This window comes from Phacochoerus africanus, chromosome 7 (genome assembly GCF_016906955.1).
Source record: "Phacochoerus africanus isolate WHEZ1 chromosome 7, ROS_Pafr_v1, whole genome shotgun sequence".
NCBI lineage: Eukaryota > Metazoa > Chordata > Mammalia > Artiodactyla > Suidae > Phacochoerus > Phacochoerus africanus.
Genome location: NC_062550.1, coordinates 74,782,141 through 74,801,753, shown reverse-complemented (window position 1 = coordinate 74,801,753; position 19,613 = coordinate 74,782,141). Strand labels below are relative to the sequence as shown.

General features: G+C 40.3%; 1 protein-coding gene across 6 annotated transcripts in view; it reads left to right on the top strand.

The window, feature by feature from the left end:
• Positions 1 to 1,367: 1,367 nt before the first annotated feature.
• Positions 1,368 to 19,613, top strand: part of KIF21A (kinesin family member 21A) — a 144,298-nt gene continuing 126,052 nt past the window's right edge. For 5 of the 6 annotated variants that reach the window (XM_047787965.1, XM_047787963.1, XM_047787966.1 and 2 more), the window contains exon 1: positions 1,369 to 1,820. In XM_047787965.1, the coding sequence (XP_047643921.1) occupies positions 1,777 to 1,820 (44 nt within the window). In that variant the 5' untranslated portion in view covers positions 1,369 to 1,776. Of the gene's footprint in view, positions 1,821 to 19,613 lie in introns of all 6 variants that reach the window. The other variant, XM_047787962.1, reaches the window with a different exon arrangement.

Genomic DNA, 19,613 nt, shown 5'->3' with positions numbered 1-19,613 from the left:
AATGAGATTTTTTTTAATAGTCTTAAATTTCACATATTTCTGTTTAGTTATTTGTTTGTTTGTTTGGCTAAGCTTGCTTGGCTTTACTTGCCTTCCTTGTAGCTTTTGTCAATCCAAGAAGTACAATGGCCAGTCCAAATCCATCCAGGTGTGGGCCTGCCAGTGAAAGAGGTACTGGTATTGTGATTTGTTGACACAAACAGAAGGAGAGAAGGCTCTCCAGAGGGCAGCCAGAGGAGCGTTTTGCCACCAATCTGATCTGTAGAAGACACCATCTCTCCCCCTTACCTCCCAGTTATGCGTCCTTTAAGACTCAGGAGTATTGGGGTTAAGGGATGGAATACATTGAAAACTTCTATAATTGTATATCATACGGGCCTTGGCTTAAGATCATTAAACACTTCTTGTTTGTCCGAATGTGGCTGCCTCCTCGGACCCACGGTGCCGCATTTCTGCCCATAAGGATGATTTAAGTGTGTCACATTAGATTGTACCTGCTTGTGGCAGTGTCTTTATTTGGGTGGTGCCAGTTAATGCATTAAATTGTTTTGTATGAACCCACATGTTTATCTGGAGAAATGTATGGGGCAGCCCACAAAAGATACTCTGTGGCAAAGCTAATAAAGGCTGTTTGCACAGAGCTATCTAAAGGCATGGAGAAGCACAATAGCTACAAGCAGAAACCACAATCGGTCAATGTTGATAGAATCCTGGGCTTGGGATGTGCGTTTTGAAGGCCAGAAGGGAAAGTCAGTTAAGAAGGATTTACTACACGACAGAATTTGGTGGATATTCAGTTCTGGGGATTCTTGGCAGTACCAGGGTCCAGTGCATTCACCAGCCGACAAATGGTTTAACAGAAAGGCATTCAAGAGTCTCAAGAGTCAATCAATGCCATATCCCACATGGGCTGGTAAATGGGTGAAAGACTGCAGAACAGCCCAGCTGCCCCGAGACAGACCGGGGAGCCGATTTAGTATGAATGACTGACTTCTGGGAAGGAGGGCGTTCAGAGGGGGCCAGGCGAACAGGGTCAAAGTCCAAGCCGGAGCCTGGACAATAAGCTAAGGGTGGAAACAAAGGCGAACCAGAGCGGCAGCTGGCAGATTGCTGGCGCTGCGCGCGTGAATGCAGCTTTGCTCTCAGAAAAGACACAGCCTGCAGCCGGGCAAGCACTGGCCGCGGCGCTCTCACAGCACAGCCCGCCAGCGCGCACCGGCTGGTCGCCCTCGGGCGTGGGCAGCGAGAGCCGGCACCCCTCCCCCGCGCCTCCCGGCCAGCCGCGCCTGGCAGTGCCCGCCGAGGGCAGGGCGGGGCACCGGCCGGACAGCGCGGCCGCGGCTGACGCAGTGCGGGGCCGGCAGTCGGGAGAGCCTGGGCAGGCGTGAAGCCTTTAGCCCGGCCGTCGGCAGGCCGTGTCCCCACCGGAGGGGGCTGGGCGCTCTCGCCCGGCCCGCAGGAGGCCGCCGGCGGCCTGCGGGTTCTGCTGCCGCCGTCGCGCTCGCCATTCACTGCGCCTCGTCTCCGCCCCAGTGCTGGGGGCTGAGCGGGGGAAGAAGGGGCGGGCGCCCGCGAGCGGTGAATCACCTCCTCCTCCTCCTACCTCAGCGCCGCCGCCACCTTTCCATTCAGTCGCCCAACATGGCTGGAGCGCGGCGGAGGTGAGCCTGCTGTCCCCTGACGCTCCAGCCTCCTGCGCCCGAGCGCCGCGGCTGCGGCGGCGCCTCAGTTCGGCGGTGCGGAGGCCCAGGGGCCCGGCTGTAGCTCAGCGCCGGCATGTGGGGCGCCCCGGACGAGAGCTCGGTGCGAGTGGCTGTCAGGTGAGGACGGACGCGGCGACCGGGCGGGCTGGGGGGCTGCGGGCGCGGCGAGGACCTGCTTCCCAGGCACCGGCCGCTGCGCCGCGGAGACTCGAGGGGCGGCCGGGAGGGGCCCCGGGGAGTCTGGAAACCCCTCGCCCGCGGCCCGGGGCATTTGCAGGTGGGCGGCGGCAGCGGCGCGGTGCCGGGTCTCTGGGGCGCCCTGACTCTGCAGGGGTCGAAGCCGTCGCCGCCCGCCCCCACCGGGTCGTGCACCCCAGGTAGCCTCAGGTTGGGCCGCCTTGGGCGAACGCCTGTCCGGCTTTGCCCGGGGGAGCTGCCTCTCTCCTGGGCTGTTGTGCGTTTCTTACGTCTTTGGAAAGACTGTCTTGCGTGTACCTGCACCTCCGGCCTTCCGAGGCGGGAGACAAAGCCTCGACTCCAGGCTTCCGAGGGCGGGGGTCTACATGTCTATGCAAATTGGCGTCTGGTTAAGCACCGGCGAGGACTAGATAGCACCAGCTTGTGGGCTTTGAAAGCTTTTCTGGTGTAGGAAGGGAAATTCTGTTTAGGGGAGAATTCACTAGAGATAGGTCTGCAAAAGGAAGAAAACTCCTCAGCAAGTGGAAGGGTTAAATGGGTGACGGTGAAACATTCTGAGGTTCAGCAGGGTGGTCACAAAATGAAATGACCTACGTCTGGGTGTGAGTTTTGAAATACCAGATACTTCAAAATTGTAATTTGGTCAAGGACAGATACGGGAGTATTGAATGTAATTTGGATTGTTTAGATGCATATCAAGAAGCAGAGCGCTGACAGTTGCCCATGGAAAATTGCAGCATCATCGCTGAAATATTAATGAAGCATTCATGGTAGAATAAGTGCGTTGCTTTCATAGCTCTGACAGTCTACGGTGAATTCACTTCTCTTTATGTGTACTTTAAGGATTATAAAAATAATCTGCCCTCTGAGGAATTATTTTTAAAAATTCTCCTCTCCTGTGGTCTTTCTGAAAAGGTATTTTAAAAATCCTATCATGTCAGCGTTTCTGTAGTTGTTTTAGCGACAGATCTCGGTTAGGTATAGAAATGGTAGTTTTATAAATATATATACTTTGTATCTTGAATCAATCTAAAGAATAAAATAAATTTTAAAGTTTTTTTTTTTCATTCCCTTTAAGGACTGGGAAACGACCACTCATGGAGGTGACAGTTTTATGACTGTTTAGAATCACCTGTTACAAAGCTTTTGAAGTTTTAATTTATCCTTCTTGTTTATTCTAGGGCTATTTATTCAATTGTTGGAGTAGTTTGTTTCTCATATTTACTGCTACTATCTCTCTTTTGGTCTTTTAATCTTTATTAGTGATTGTACTGGCAGAGGAAAAGGAAGGAAAAGCAGCGGAAACCCAATAAGAGGCAATTTTGTTAATTAGCGGATCTGGTCAAGGAAGATAGAGAAGGAACATAAAATAATAATGAAAACAAAATTTGATTGGGAGAGAAATTCTTGTTAGAACATTAGTATTTTAATCTGTGAATTCTCTAGAGTATCATTGACAATGCTATTAAAGCTGATGCTACTTGCTGTGGCGGTGAGCAGAGTCATGGATCACCCTAAAGTGATGTTGATAGTTAAATAACTTATATTTAGCTTAAGTATGCATGTTAGTACTTTTTTTTTTTTTCCTTTTTAGGGAGGCACCTGCAGCATATGGAAGTTCCCAGACTAGGGGCTGAATCAGAACTGCAACTGCTGGCCTACCCCACAGCCACAGCAATGCAGGACCCAAGCTGAGTCTGTGACCTGAACCACAGCTCACGGCAACACAGGATACTTAACCCACTGAGCAAGGCCAGGGGTCCAACCCATATCCTCATGGATACTAGTAGGCTCCATTACTGCTGAGCCACAATGGGAACGACAATGCACGTCAACACTTTTAAAAGGGAATATGCCTGGGCCTGATACGCATGGGTTCCTCCTAACAGCCTTTGACTTAGGTCCTGTTATTATTGTAGATATTTTACAGATGAGACACAGAAAGATTAAGAAACCTTCCCCAAGTTCCCCAAGTTAAACTGGTAGCAAGCGGTAGGAACAGAGTTCCAACCCAGACAGCTTGATTCTACGGCTCAAGTTCTTAGCCATTAAATCTATGTAGATGAGAGGCAAGGACTTGCTTCCCGAAGCTTTACTTAGCTTAAGGTCACTTGCCTCTGCCTAGTTCTGAACTATTTCAATTACAAGTGAAGGACTTTGACAGGATATTTATACCTTAATATTCCTAGAGGAGATAGAGCTCAGAAAGGGGGGTCCTGAACTTACCTAAACTATTTCCTCAGATTTTAAAATCTTTCCAGTGACCTCCAGTCCTACCTTCTAGTTTGTGAAAGGCTTTATCAGCAGGATAAAGAAATCAACACATAGACACAAATGACCAGGGCACTTGACCTACTTTTCCCCTTCAATTAATAATGTAATAACAAGTAATAGCGAGTTGACTCTACTTACGTAAATGTGCAAAGTGTCCTAGAGGTTCTTGTGTTTTATTAGATGTGGATGGAGGCTTATTACTATGTTAAAGCTGATGACTCTATCTTTGATTTCTCAAAAAAGTGCATGGGTCATATAAAGCTTTGGGGAAAAGAAGTTAAACAGCAAGTTTCTCATTTAAGGAGAACATTTTTAATTGAATTTCTGAAAATGCCTTTTGGCAGAATGTATCTGAGGTGTTCTGTAGGGTATCTTTCATTGTGGTAGATATGGATGCAGATGACACCCCAGCTCTCCAATCCCATGTGGCTATTGAGCTCTTGAACTGAACCAAACTTAGTTCCATTTGCTCAACACATAGCAAAGCCAGTCTACTGACACCAGGTTGTGGTGAAGTAAAGTACAGCTTTTTGCAAGGTACCCACTGTGGGGCCAAGCAAGGAGAACGGGCAACTTATGCTCAAATGACCTGAACTCCCTGATGGCTTTCAGGGAAGAACTTTTAAAGGCAAGGTAAAGGAGAGGGTTGCAGGGTGCATGATGAGCTTATGGATGGTCTTTCTGATTGGTTGGTGGTAAGGTAACAGGGTGGTATTTCAGGAGTTAATTTCAGGGGTAACGTCATCAACTTTCTGGTTCCAACAGGCTTGGGGTCTACCTGCTTGTGATCAGCTTGCAGTTAACTTCTTCCACGTGGTGTGGGTCTTCATATCTATAAAACAACTCAGGGATATGGCTCAGAATATTATCTATAAACCTTGAGGAATCTAACGGTCCTTGACTTTGTTTTCTGGCTGAACTATTATTATTTTGTCATGTTTAACTCTTTTCCTTTGTGTCAGCTTTTCTCTGATTAAATTTGCTCTTTGGGGAAAGCCTAGGAGGCTAAAGCTTTTCTGCAAACAAGAGGCCAGAGACTGGGGAGGGAGGGTGTCTGTCTCTAGAAAGGTCCCACAAGGTCCTGCATGGTTTCAGCACTCCTGAGGAACTAAATTTTATTTAATTTTAATTAAATTTAAAAACCGGTCCTTCATTTAGTTTTTGGAAAACTTATAAGTATACTTGGAACAATGTGGTTATAATGGATCTATTTTTAACTAACTGTAAAGTTTATGAAATCTTAATATTTATAAAGTATTTCTGATGAAAATTTCGCATCCCAATTGACATGTATTGTCAGTGAAATATGTATGTACTGAATTTCAAAGACTTAGTATGAAAAAAATGAATGTCAATACGTCAGTAATCTTTGTATTAATTCTATGTTAAATGACATTTTGATATATTGAGTTAAATGAAATAGTAAAATAAATTAACATATGTCTCTTTTCCCTTTTTTAAAATGTGGCTACCAGAAAGTTTAAAATTACATGTAATGTTGCTCTTGCTATGTTTGAATTTGATAATGCTGCTCTGTAGTTTAAAAAATGTGAGGAAGAAGTATGGAATAAAACTGTTCACAGCCATCACATCATAGACTGACTCTACCTTTAGATCAAGAAAATACCAAAATGTTGGGTGTCTGTTTGTAGAGTAGTTATATACATACACACATATACACGCATATATTTATATGCACATATGTTCTTGTAAGATTTCATTTAACAGTAGCTTTTTTTTCTCTGGATGCATAAGTGTAGAAATAGACTCAATATGGTAACCGACATCCTAGAAAATGTACTAAGTTGATAGTTGTCATCAGCAAAAATGAGCAGTAAAGTTTAGTGTATATCTTATTCTTATTTAAGTATACTGAGTCAAACTATTCAGTTAACTTAATAAACATTTTGAATTCTAAATCGAAGACTTAATGAAATGATGTGGTGAAGGAAAGTATAATGTTTATTGAAAGGTGCCTACTGTGGGGCCAAACAAGAACAGGTAGCTCACACCTTCCTTTTCTGAATGTTGACATAGCAATTGAAACTTTTCCCCAAGAATTTCAGCTTGCAAAATATGTCAAGAGCTGACAGAAAATGGAGCTGCAGAAAGGATCATTGTGTTTCCATGTCATCGTCTATGTCTATTGCTAAGATTTCTTTGCTTGGCTTCGGCAGAGGACAGTACATTCATATCATCGGCACTGAGTTTGGCTTAGTGTGTTATGTTGTCTATTTGCTATGCTTTCACCTTACTACAGCACTTTTAAGAACTGGCATTGCTCAGCTAGCTTGAGTGCTGATTTAACAGTCAGAAGCTCTGTTTTAGGTCTGTCACTGGTATTGATTTGCCATGTGACCTCCCTGAGCTTTTTTTTCTTTTTCCTCATGCTGAGATAGCAATGTAAAGGCATTAAGGATAGTAAGAACTTTCCATATGCAGTGTATTAAATATGTGATGGTTTTGTTGTTACCCAATGTTAGCACTAATGATGCCTTTTTATTGACAAGAAGGAACTATTTTGACATTTCAAACTTTACCTTCCCACAGTATGTTTACCATGAGTATTGTTTTTACTTAAGAGGAGACATTTAGGCTTCTGTGGTCTCTTTGTCCAAATCTGGCTGTAGTTCAAATGTCAATATTTTATTTAATCTACATTAAAACCCTATGAGGTGTACTGACATTATCCCTCTTCAAACAGATGGAAGAATGAGTCTCAGAGATACTAGATAGAGATACTGTTCATGGTTTCTCAGCCACTAAATGCCAGAATTGGAACTCAAACTCAGGCTTCTGGTACCTATTTCTGTGTTTTAAAAAATATTTCTAAATGTTTTCAAAATATTTTGCATCATAGTTCTAATGTAAGGATGTTTCAAGCTGGAGCACAACTGTACACGTGAGCTAAATTATTTGAAACGATTTAATGTTTAGAAAATGTAGAGGTAGATAAGCAAGTCTTTTAGAAATACTTTATGATTATCTGCTGCTTGGCCATTTGTTTATTCCTTTTTTCCTTTATACATTAAATATTTATTATGTGATTACTGTGTGCTAGACACTTTCATTCCACCGAGGATACACAGCACAAATAACAGACATGGTCCCTGCTTTCATGGAGCTTAGACCTCACAGTATGAGGCTTCTGATTTATTTATTTATTTTTCTTTTTATGGCTGTACCTGCAGCATATGGAAGTTCACGGGTTAGGGGTCAAATTGGAGCCATAGCAATACCAGGTCCGAGCCTCATCTGTGACCTACACTGCAGCTTGCAGCAATGCTGATCCACCCACTGAGCAAGAACAGAGATTGAACCCACATCCTCACAGACGCTATTTCAGATTCTGAATCCACTGAGCCGTAGGGGGAACTCCTGTATGAGGCTCATTGAATGCACAAACTATGTTGGACCTAAGACAAAATATATCAAAGCACAAACTAGAAATTAAAGACAATTGTTGAGGTTTAGTTTTTATTTCTCCCTTACTTTTTCAAGCATTTTTAAAATTTGATACATTCTTAAAGAACAGTGATTTAAAAAACAAAAATTGTGCCCTGCTTCCAAGCATATTTCATACAAAAATTGAACTCCAAAGCCTGTTCCTTAGAAGCATATTATTTCTATCCTTGTATGTATGATAAAACTTGCGTGGCCTACTGTATGTCTTTGTATTTTGATCGTGAAGCAAGGGAAATGAAAGAGAGGAGAATAAAGAGTTTGTAGATTATGTGAGCTGAATGTCAATAAAATTATTTATTTAAATATGAGTTGATAATTTTTCTTCAGATAAAGTTTATTAAATTTATGTTGTTAAACCTGATTGTTAGTTGGAACTCCATGGAAATTCAGGTTTCATGTCTTATTATTACTACCCCTTGAGCTCTTACCCTCTTACCTGCTAATTGGTTAATATTTTGATGCATAATTATGGGGTGGTAAATGATGCACTAGACATTCCAGTTTAGTGAAGCCATGAAAGCAGAAATTATCTTGGTAGTTAATGTCATAATCTGCCCAGTCTTCCAATTTTCATCTATTTCTCCTCAAAAAAGTGACCTTGGAATGTCCATTATTATGGATGTTTTTCCCCAAGACATGTTACAACTCACCTGTGTGACCTTGACTTATAAGTGTTTGTTTTCTGTCAACATTAAACATGATTTTATCTGAGTTTCAGATGAAAAAGGAAGACGAACCAGTGAAAATACATGCTAGATGATAGAAAGTATTTGTATTCATTGTATCATTGGAGTAATTTTATTCAAAATAAACTGGATTTGTTATTTTTCAATGCTTCTCTCTGGGGAGCGGATTTGTGAATTCCCTCTTTGAACTCCTTTCCCAGTGGATTAACTATTTAATCTTCTCAGGGTGTTAAAATAGTTTTCCTGTGGCTGAGGCTTTATTTGAAGCAAATGACAGCCAAGCCAAAGCGACTATTTTCATGACACCCTACAATTACTAGATTTTTCTTAATGTCTATGAATTATATTTGGGGTTGCTTTGTTCTTTTTTTTTTGAACTTATTAGATACTTATGTATTGAGCATAACTTTTAGTATCTCTAGTTATTGACAAAATACATTTTAAAACTGAAAGGGACCTTCAAGGAACTGGCTGGTTGAGGCCCCTTTAAGACAATTGAGACAGTAGAGACCCAGAGAAGTTGAGGGAATTGCTTGAGGTCCCACAACTAGCAGTTTAAATCTTCTGTTGATTATTGCTGTGGATTTTCCAGAACTTCATGTTTTGCTAGTGGACATTCCAGAAATGGAATACATTTATCTTTTATAAACTACAGTTTTAATCCTGTAAGTACTCCTTTTAAAAGTTTAATTTGACATGTGGATGAGTGTTCAGGGCCCATTATTTTGGCTTCACGATTGCCTCAAATCTAGAAACTAGGCCAGTGATTCTAAAAAGGACCTCTTGGAGGTAAAGAGAGGGATCCCTGGAGTAGCAATCCAGGTCTATCTATTGAGGTTCCTAGCATATTCAAATGTGAATCAATGCCAGAACTAGGTTATAAAAGTGATGCAGGGTATACGTGTAACATATCAGTGCTTTAACAACAACCACAGAAATACAATGTCTGTGTAGCCTCATTTGGAAATAATGCTAATTATGTGAATAGGAGGGGTTTTGTGAATACTAGGCCTGGGACATGTGGCCTTCTCCCTCCTCATCTTGGTTCTTAAAACCTTTTTTTCTACTGCAACAGATTTGAGGATTGTAGCACATTCCACTACTGCTCACCGTAAGGGAGATGGCTGGAGGTGGGATAGTGTAGAGGTAGGGGAGGGTTGGTTTGTTGTATTTATTGGGATCTAGATTTGGAGCTGGAGGTAGGAACCTGGTTTTTAAAAAAAACACTTTTAAGTATTACTTCACTAGAAAGATGGTTCTTGGAGTTCCCGTCGTGGCGCAGTGGTTAACGAATCCAACTAGGAACCATGAGGTTTTGGGTTCGACCCCTGGCCTTGCTCAGTGGGTTAAGGATCTGGTGTTGCCCTGAGCTGTGGTGTAGGTGGCAGACGCGGCTCGGATCTGGTGTTGCTGTGGCTCTGGCGTAGGCTGGCGGCTACAGCTCCTAGCCTGGGAACTTTCATATGCCACGGGAGCAGCCCTAGAAAAGGCAAAAAGACAGGAAAAGAAAAAGAAAGAAAGAAAGATTGTTCTTAAACTTTTAAACAACACCTCAGCCCCTCCTATCCTTATTTTAGAAGGAGATAAAGAATACAACACACCTTGGCCATTCTTGGGGCCTATCATCCAAAAAGTATCCTAAATCCCACCTCTATTTGAAGCCTTTCTAGACTTCATACTAGGAAATTTCTGCCTTTGGGGGCCATAGACCTTCTTTATAGGATTCTCTTTCTCCCTCTAAAATTCCAGTGGGAGAGGTAAACATAATATGATTTTCACTGTTCAGCTTGAAATGTCTCCCAAACTCAGGGACTATTTGACATTTTTAAAAAGTAGGTGCTAGTATTCTGACAACACTATTACAGTAGAACATCTGAAGGACGTTGGGGGTATTAAATTGAAACAAGCAGGTATCTACATGTCCAGATTGAAATGAAGGTCATTCAGAATTTAACCCCAGGCTCAATTTACTTGGGTGATTATCCACCTCCATCTACTTCAATAAGAGCAAGGAACCAAGCAATTGTTCAGACTTGGTTGTGGACAGGTGGACATCATGGGCCCACCCAGGAGCTAAATCAAGGACAGCTTAAGGTTTATTTCCTACTCTTTGGATCTCTTAATGTGTAGTAAAGTTTTAGGTTTTGAGATTGGATTTGACCTTATTCCAAATTGAGGGAGCTGTGTCTGTCTGTCAGGCATGGCAATACTGGTTCTTCTGAATAGGATGAATAAATTATCTTTTTTTCAGAGTAGATAGTTACATTCTTTGACACAGCTGCATGGAGTAAATAGGAGACTTTCTTTCAGCAAGCATGAACAAGAAATCTTGGAGAGGGTCAAGCTGTAGTTAATTATTATGATGTGGTGTGTTGATCACATGATGTGCTAATGAGGCATAGGGCACCTCTACCCTCAGTTGTATTCCCTCTAATCTTTTTTTTTTTTGGTCTTTTTGTCTTTTTGCCTTTTCTAGAGCCGCTCCCACGGCATACAGAGGTTCCCAGGCTAGGGGTCTAATTGGAGCTGTAGCCACCAGCTTATGTCAGAGCCACAGCAACACGGGATCCGAGCTGCACCTGCAACCTACACCACAGCTCGTGGCAATGCCGGGTCCTTAACCCACTGAGCAAGGCCAGGGATCGAAGCCGCAACCTCATGGTTCCTAGTCGGATTCGTTAACCACTGTGCCACGACGGGAACTCCTTCCCTCTAATCTTTTTCAGAAAAAACTCATTCATTTATTATGTGATTTCTTTTTTTTGGGGGGGGGCTGCCCCATGGCATTTGAAGTTCCTGGGCTAGGGTTCAGATCCCGGCTGCAGTTGTGACCTATGCAGCAGCTGTGGCAAAGCCGCATCCCTTAACCCACTGTGCACGGCCAAGGATCAAACTTGCCTCCTGGTGCTGTTGAAATGCCACATATCCTGTTGCACCACAGTGGTACAATATTCATTACGTGATTATTGAATGTCTGTTGTGTACTGGAATTACATAGTTGGAGGCATTAAAGCAATTGGATGCAGTGTGATGTAATAGAATAAACATTGGATGGTTAGAAAACTGTTGTGGTCTGGACTTAACCAGTGATAAACTTGGCTTTGTGTATAGTTATCCAACTATCTCAGTGGACTTGGAAAAGGATCAATAGAGACAGCCATGTGAAAACATTTGAACAATGGTTTTTACACAAATAGGCAGTAATATTACTATGGATGATTTGATATATGTAGGTTGTATTTCGAACTCTAATGATTGGACTAGTCATTTTCTAATATGTAACCCATAACTTGAATTTGCAAAGTATTTTATAGGTAATGTATCTGTTCTTTTGCTTTTTGAGTGCATATTACTTGCACTACTATAAATGTAGCAAAAATGTATATACTTACCAAAACCTTACCTTACCCAGTCTCCTAGTTTTCATTTTATTTTCAACATTTATCACATACCATCCTGCTCTATCTCGCCAAATTCCTTTTTTTTTTAATATAGTTTAGAACTGTTGAGCAATGCTCCTGCAGAGTTCATTGATAGATCTATGTGAAAATCTAACTGAAAGCATTTTAAAAGAAGGCTAATACTTAAGAACCAGAAAACAGATTGTGCAAGAGTAGTCACTCTCCAAAATCAGCTTGTAATTTCATGTTATTTTTATTTGATGTTTTTATTATTGAAATAATGCAATCAAATTAGAAAATGTATCTGGGAAAAGATGAGAAAAGCAATCAGTCATAGTTTACTGCCCTGTTATAATTACCACTAGCATTGTATATTTTTAGGCATGTGTACCTATAATTTTTAAATTGTTGCAATGTGGATATACTCTTATAATCTGATATTTACCACTTAAAAACATGAGAATTTTTCCATGTCTTTACATTAAAGAAGAGAATTTGCATAAAAAAGAATGAAATAATGCCATTTGCAGCAATATAGATGGACCTGGAGATTATCAGGTCCATAAGTAAGTCAGAAAGAGAAAGACAAATACCACATGTTATTGTTTATATACAGAATCTAAAATATTACGCAGATGGACAAAACTATGAAACAGAAATAGACTGACTCATAGACACAGAGAACAGACTTGTGGTTGCCAAAAGGGAGTTTGGGATTAGCAGAGGCAAACTATGTGTATAGCTGAATCACCTTGCTGTACAGCAGAAATTAACACAGCATTGGAAATCAACTATACTGCAATACAATTAAAAGAAAATAAAGAGGGGCATTATGAGTAACATGCTAAATATTGCACATTATCTGATTTATTTCATTAATTCAATTTCTATTAAATTCCAAATATCAGTAATTTAATTGGCAGGCCTGCGTTTTCTAATAAGGATGTTAATTTCACTTTCTTTTTCTTTTCTTTTTTTTTTCTTTTTTGGCTTTTTAGGGCCTCATCCGCGGCATATGGAGGTTCCCAGTCTAGGGGTCCAGTTGGAGCTACAGCTGCAACACCAGATCCTTAACCCACTGAGCGAGGCCAGGGATCGAATCCACAACCCCTTGGTTCCTAATTGGATTTGTTTCCACTGTGCCATGACGAGAACTCCTAATTTCATTTTCTAAGAGTTGTGCAGTGTCTTATGATTCTTAGTAATGATTTTATTTCCACTGATGAGCACAAAGTCTATAAATGATTATTTCCTGGAATTGAAAGAAGAAGGTAGTGCTTCTCACCCAGATTATATGATTAAATGTTAAGGTACTAAGAATACTTTTCAGAAAAAGATGTATTGATATAAAAGTTTTAACTTTTCAGTTATATTTATAGAAACATATATAATGCATTAGGATATATACAGACTTTCACTCAACACATTAGTCTAAGCCGCTGATGGCAGTAAAGTAAGTCAAACACATATCCATAATGATGCCATGTTCCTTGAAAATCAGTTTTATTTTGCTTGTGTTCACCTCAGTTTAATGGAAAACAATTTTGTTTGAGCAGTCTGTTGGTAATTTTTGTCTGCCTCTGTCCTTCCCGAAAATGAAAGTTGTTCACTGCTGATAAAACATGAGATTACAGATTTCATTCCTGGTTATTTGGCCTTCTACTTAAGTTTCTTTAATTCAAGTGCGACATCTGTGACATTTTCAAGGCTCAGTTTACAAAACAATGCTTTTGAATTTTAATTGGCCAACCTGGCCTTAGATTGGCAACAAGTTCCATCTGTCCTTGGTTATATTCTTGTCTATTTTGTTACATAAGTGTAATGAGACTGTTAGCTTTTTAGCAGATTCAGTTCCTGTCTTTGAGTATAGGATTTCTTTCATTCTCAATTCTGTATTAACTTAATATAACTCATCAAAATCTTATTTATCTTTGTATGTCTTTTCTGACTGCAGCTCTCAACATAGAGTAACTCAGAGACTTTAGATAGTTTTTGTTGTTGTTGTTTTATCTTTTCCAGGGCCGCACTAGCGGCATATGGAGGTTCCCAGGCTAGGGGTTGAATTGGAGCTGTAGCCACCAGCCTATGCCAGAGCCACAGCAACGTGGGATCTGAGCCATGTCTGCGACCTACACCACAGCTCATGGCAATGCCGGATCCTTAACCCACTGAGCAAGGCCAGGGATCGAACCCAAAACCTCATGGTTCCTAGTCGGATTCGTTAACCACTGAGCCAGGAGGGGAACTCCAAAGACTTTAGATAGTTTTGCAGTTTTAAATGTGAGCATGTTTTGACATCAGTTTTTGTGGTTTCATTTTTGGTGTTTTACTGTCAGGATTCTACCTTGTTCTATTTTAAAGTGGGTGTAAGGAAATTGTGTGTTTTTGAGTGTTTTATGTACTGGCAGTCTGTAAATCTGATTTCAGTGTGATGGTAATAAGGCCAGGATTATGAATTTGATGCTTGGATGGACTCATTAGCTTTGCTACATTTTAACAAAACCTTTACAATTATGATAAATACTGCTGCCCAAAATCAGTCCAAATTGGTTAATGCTGGTGAAAAATATTGCCAACCATGTTCCGGAATTTTCATTCCCTTCATTAGATTACTATGAATGAAAATATTTTTATATTCAGTGTCTATAGAAATTGGTAAATATTGTTATATTTAAAGTCTACAGGGACTTTAAGAGAAAATAACCTACTTCATATGTTTGTTGTAAGATAATATATGTAAACCCTTATACTGCATGTACTGAGTACATGTTTTATAGAGTAGTTAGTATTGTTATTTTAATTTTATTATTTTTCTCCCTTTAATACCTTTGAGTTTCTTGGTCAGTTCCAAATACAGCCATAAGTAAATCAGAGCAGTGTTATTTGCCCCACCTACCCATTAGTTTGAAATTTGTTTTGCTATTCCAAACTTATGCTTGCATTTTTTTAGGGTCATAGCTTTCCCTGTAATTTCCTGTTTTATTTGTCCAGACCTGGCTTCTGTCTTGGTTTCCTGGTATTATATCCTTTTTTTCATATCCTGAATCCAGATCCACTCAATTAAGTGAAATACTTGAAAACCCCCTCCTTGTGGAGGGGAAACATCCCTTTTTATCCAACTGGGGTTTCCTTCACTAAGAACTAGAAGCTGCCGGAGTTCCCATTGTGGTTCAGCGATAACAAACCCAACTAGTATCTTTGAGGATGTGGGTTTGATTCCTGGCCTTGCTCAGTGGGTTAAGGATCTGGCATTGCCTTGAGCTGTGGTATAGGTCGCAGATGTGGCTCAGAGCTGGTGTGGCTGTGCCCAGCGGCTGCAGCTCTGATTTGACCCCTAGCCTGGGAACTTCCATATGACTTGGGTGAGGCCCTAAAAAAGGGAAAAAAAGAACTAGAAGCTGCCACCAGATTGAATCTACTTGTGTACATGTGCTGGCACTTGATCAAGCTTGGGTCACTTTGGACCTCACTTCACTTCCACGTCATCTAGGCCTATGGCCAGGCTTGTTGTCCAACTTTCTCCCTTATTCCTTGCCAGCCTGTAGGCCCCAGTATGTTTTGAGACAGTTTTTACTCTCTCTCTCTCTCTCTCTCTCTCTCTCTCTCTCTCTCTCTCTCACACACACACACACACTGTAAATTCCACTAGAAGTTGATAAATCTGGCCAGTATGGTATAAAATATATTGATGTTAATGAACAAAATAAGTTGGTATTTCTTTCTTTTTTTTTTATTTCTACTTGAAATATATTGAATTCAATATGTTGGCTTTAAATAGGTGATTTTTAAAAAGTATATGTTGGGAGTTCTCTTGTGGCACAACAGGTTAAGGATCCAGCATTGTCACTGCAGCAGGCTGCAGGAATAAAGGGATCATTAGTCTAAAGCAGACCAGCAGAGCAAATTCCATTAGACATCAGGGCCTGGGAATGATCCTCTGTGGCTCAGTGGTCTGTCCTCTGGCCTGCTGGGGCAGACCCACCCTTTTAATCTAAGAGGGTCCTATTGTCCCAGGCATCTATGCCTCTGCCCTTGGTATTAGTTTTCATTTCATTCCAGCTCCATTCCTTTCGGTCTAGGCTGGCAGCATTGTTGCTTATGTAAAGTGTCAAAAACCTTGTCAGTCTCCCATGCAGTTCATTGACGCCCAAACCATCTGATAAGAGGAGTCCCCACAGATCTTTCTTGGATAACTGTCTCTCTTCCTAGCTTCTTTGTTTAAAAACTTTATTACTCAGGAATTTTATTACATTTATAGTTGTACAACAATCATCACAACCAAATTTTGTAGCAGTTCCATCCCAAACCCTCAGTGCATCCCCCACCCCCTGATATTTATTTCTTAATATCAGTTGGTGAAAAGATTCTCAACTTGTCCCTATGACAGTTTGGTTTAAAATGATATATTGGAGTTGTCAGGAAACTTTGAAGTTTTGTGTCCTCATTTATGGCTCTCTTGGTTGTCATTTTGAAATGGAAAATTTTGATCACTCCTGAACTGTGCCTACCTTTGCATTGACAAGAAAATGTTCTCTTGGCTTCTTCTGTGGCCATACACCGTATGTACAGTGATGGATTGGCTTCTCAATTTGGGTAGAGCAGTCCATAGCCAGCATGTTGGGCTAGGCCAGGCATGTGTGCACTCTGCAATTGCTCAGTATAGGACTGGCCTATCTAGGTGAGCTGGCCATTGCTTTCTCTCATAGCTTAACTGACAATGAGTTGAGATAGGGAAGAAAAAGAATGTTGTAGGGATCCCAGAGCACTGATTCTTGGATTCAAGTAGTCATTCTGGCTCCTGACATCCTTGCATTCTAGGTTAAAAGCACCTTGACTCTGTGGCAACTGTGCTCTGTCTTAACCCAAGTCCATCAAGGAACTGTTAAAAGCTAGTTGATCTCTCTTTTTCTGGCTTCTCATTCTTTTTTTTTTTTTTTGTCTTTTCTGTCCTTTTAGGGCTGCACCCACAGCATATGGAGGTTCCCAGGCTAGTAGTCAAATCAGAGCTGTAGCCGCTGGCCTATACCACAGCCACAGCAACACCAGGTCTGAGCCGCGTCTGCGACCTATACCACAGCTCATGGCAACGCTGGATCCTTAACCTACTGAGCAAGGCCAGGGATCGAAGCGGCTACCTCATGGTTCCTAGTCGGATTTGTTTCCGCTGTGCCACGACGGGAACTCCTGGTTTCACATTCTTTATTAACTTTGTCTTTCCCTACATCCCATCCCTGCCTTAATTTTATTCTCCTTTGCAGCATGGCTTATTGAAAAGAGCATGGACTTTAGAGTCACAAAGATTGGAGTTCAGAATTTTAGGACAGCTGCTTAACCTTTATGAACCTTAGTTTTCTCACCTGTAAAATGGAGTTAATCCATATCTAATAGAGATGTTAGGATTGCATGAATGTTGTAAATGCTTTGCATTTAGAAGTGCTTGGGAGATGTTACATTCTTTTTTCCTTTTTTAGTTTTCTCTTCTTCTTTCTCTTCTACCACCTCTTTTTCCCCCTCTTTCTAGCTCTATCTTTTTAAATCTCTCCTTTTCCTCTTGTAGGTAAGATTTATAGTAACTAATCACAGTTTATTTTCTCATCACCTCAAGATATGGATAATTTATTCCTTCCTTCCTTCTTTTCTTCCTTCCTCCCTCCCTTCCTTCCTTCCCTTTTTTTGTGCCACACCTGCGGTATTCGGAAGTTCCTGAGCCAGGGATTGAATCCGAGCTGCAGCTGCAGCAACATTGGATCCTATAACCCATTGTGCCAGGCCAGGGACTGAATCTGCACCTCCACAGTGACCCAAGCTGCTGCAGTTGGATTCTCAATGCCACTGCACCACAGCTGGAACTTCAAAGATATGGATAACTTCTTTGGCAAACTCTTGTCCTTCTTAGTTTCTCTATGAAGTAGAGATAATAAGAATACTAATCTCATATGATAGTTATAAGAATCAATTGGCAAATTTATAAAGCACTCAGAATAATGCCTATCATCTAGTAGGCTTCAATACATGTCAATTTAAGTCATTAACTTGTGAAAATTTCTTTAGCAGGGATTCTTTCAAGTCTTTACTTGGGGCCCCTCTTTATGATTTATGTCTGTCTGTAATGGTGAAGAAAAGGGATAATGAGGGCAGGGAGAAAAAGGGAGAGGTTGATAAAAGTGTACAAACTTTCAGTTATAAAATGAATAAGTCCTGGGATCTAATGTATAACATGGTAACTATAGTACTATAGTTAATAACATTGTGTTACATAATTGAAATTTGCTGAGAGAACCTAAACGTTCTTACAAAAAAAAAAAAAGGTAATGAATGTGTTAATTTGATGGGAGGAACTCTTTCATAGGTTTATGTATATCAAAATCATCATAATGTGCACTTTAAATATCCTTTAATTTTGTCAATTATATTTCAATAAAGTTGGAAAAAAAAAGATGATTCTAGTGAGTCTATATTAGATAATACATGACCTCCATGTTACTAGTTGATATTAAACCAGCCTTGTATTTGTATGATAGAATGGATGTCTTGGTTTGTCTTTATAAATACATTGAGTTGTTAAAGTCAAGACTGAGTTCATTATGAATAAAATATTCCCTTAATCTTTGTCATCTGTTATAAACAGGGAATTGCAGTTCTTTCCTGTTTATCTTTAAGGACATGGGAATACTTATTGATTTCCAAATGCTTACATGGCAAAGTGAGCTGACTGATATGTTAATCCTTAAACCTCATATGTGTGTGTGTGTATATTTGTGTGTGTGTGTGTGTGTTTGCGCTGTCAGGCAAAAAAGGCATGCTCTACTTATGCCAACAGTTTTTACTAAGACTCCAAAAGTGATTGGAAACACACACACACTCACACCCTCACACACATATATATGCACACACACATACATGACTATAATCACATTTACATACACACCCATTTATAAGCTCTAAGAGAACATGTCACTATTTCCATGCCTAATGTGAAGTAATTGAAAGATTTGATTGAGGTAACAGAGTTCCTTTGGAAAGACATTTGATTAATTTTGTCTTTCCTTTTTTGTGGTTCATATTATGAGAAATATCATTTTGAAAATTTTTAATTTAATTACTGTGCTTAAATATAATAAAATCTATTTGTCACTTTTCCCCCCTTAGGACTTTATTTGATAATCAGGTTTTCTGTGTTTATACAATATTAGCTGCTGAAACCTTTAACTAGATGTCTGATTTTGTTGCATTGAAAAACATTTCTAAGTGATACAGTATCAAAAAACAAAGTTAGAAACTTAAATGATCCTGAAAGCAAGTTACCTGTTTAGAAAACAAATTTGATTGAACTGTTAAAATACATACCATTTGTGTCCTTCACAAATTGGTTTACTGTGAAATGAAACACTGTGACAAATGAAGTTTAAACATGTGTGTTAGAAAGTTAAGTGAGCTAGTGAAGATGACTTAAGACGACTCCACTTGCTGTCTTTGACAAGCAGAAAAAAAATACTCCAAATGTCAGTTATCCAAATAATAAACAGTAGTAGAGGTAGTGCAGTTGAGGATTGATGGCCTTCAAAATTATCAGATTCTCTACACTTGTTTATATATTTGAGTTGTTTTCTGTACAGTCTGATGAGACCCATGCTCTCTATTAACATGAAAAAAAAAAGGATACGATAACAGGAACTTCTGTTTCCAAAAGTAGTCATCTTTGTGCCTTTTTTTTTTTTTGACTATCAAATATGTTTATTTGCCCATTACATAATTTTCCTTTTATCATTGAATCTTTTAAAATGAACTTTGGTGATGAAAGTCATGCTTTTGGACTTTGAATTCCAATCTCTTCTGTTCCATAGACTCACTTTGAGGTGACAATGGTACAAAAGTAACACTATGGG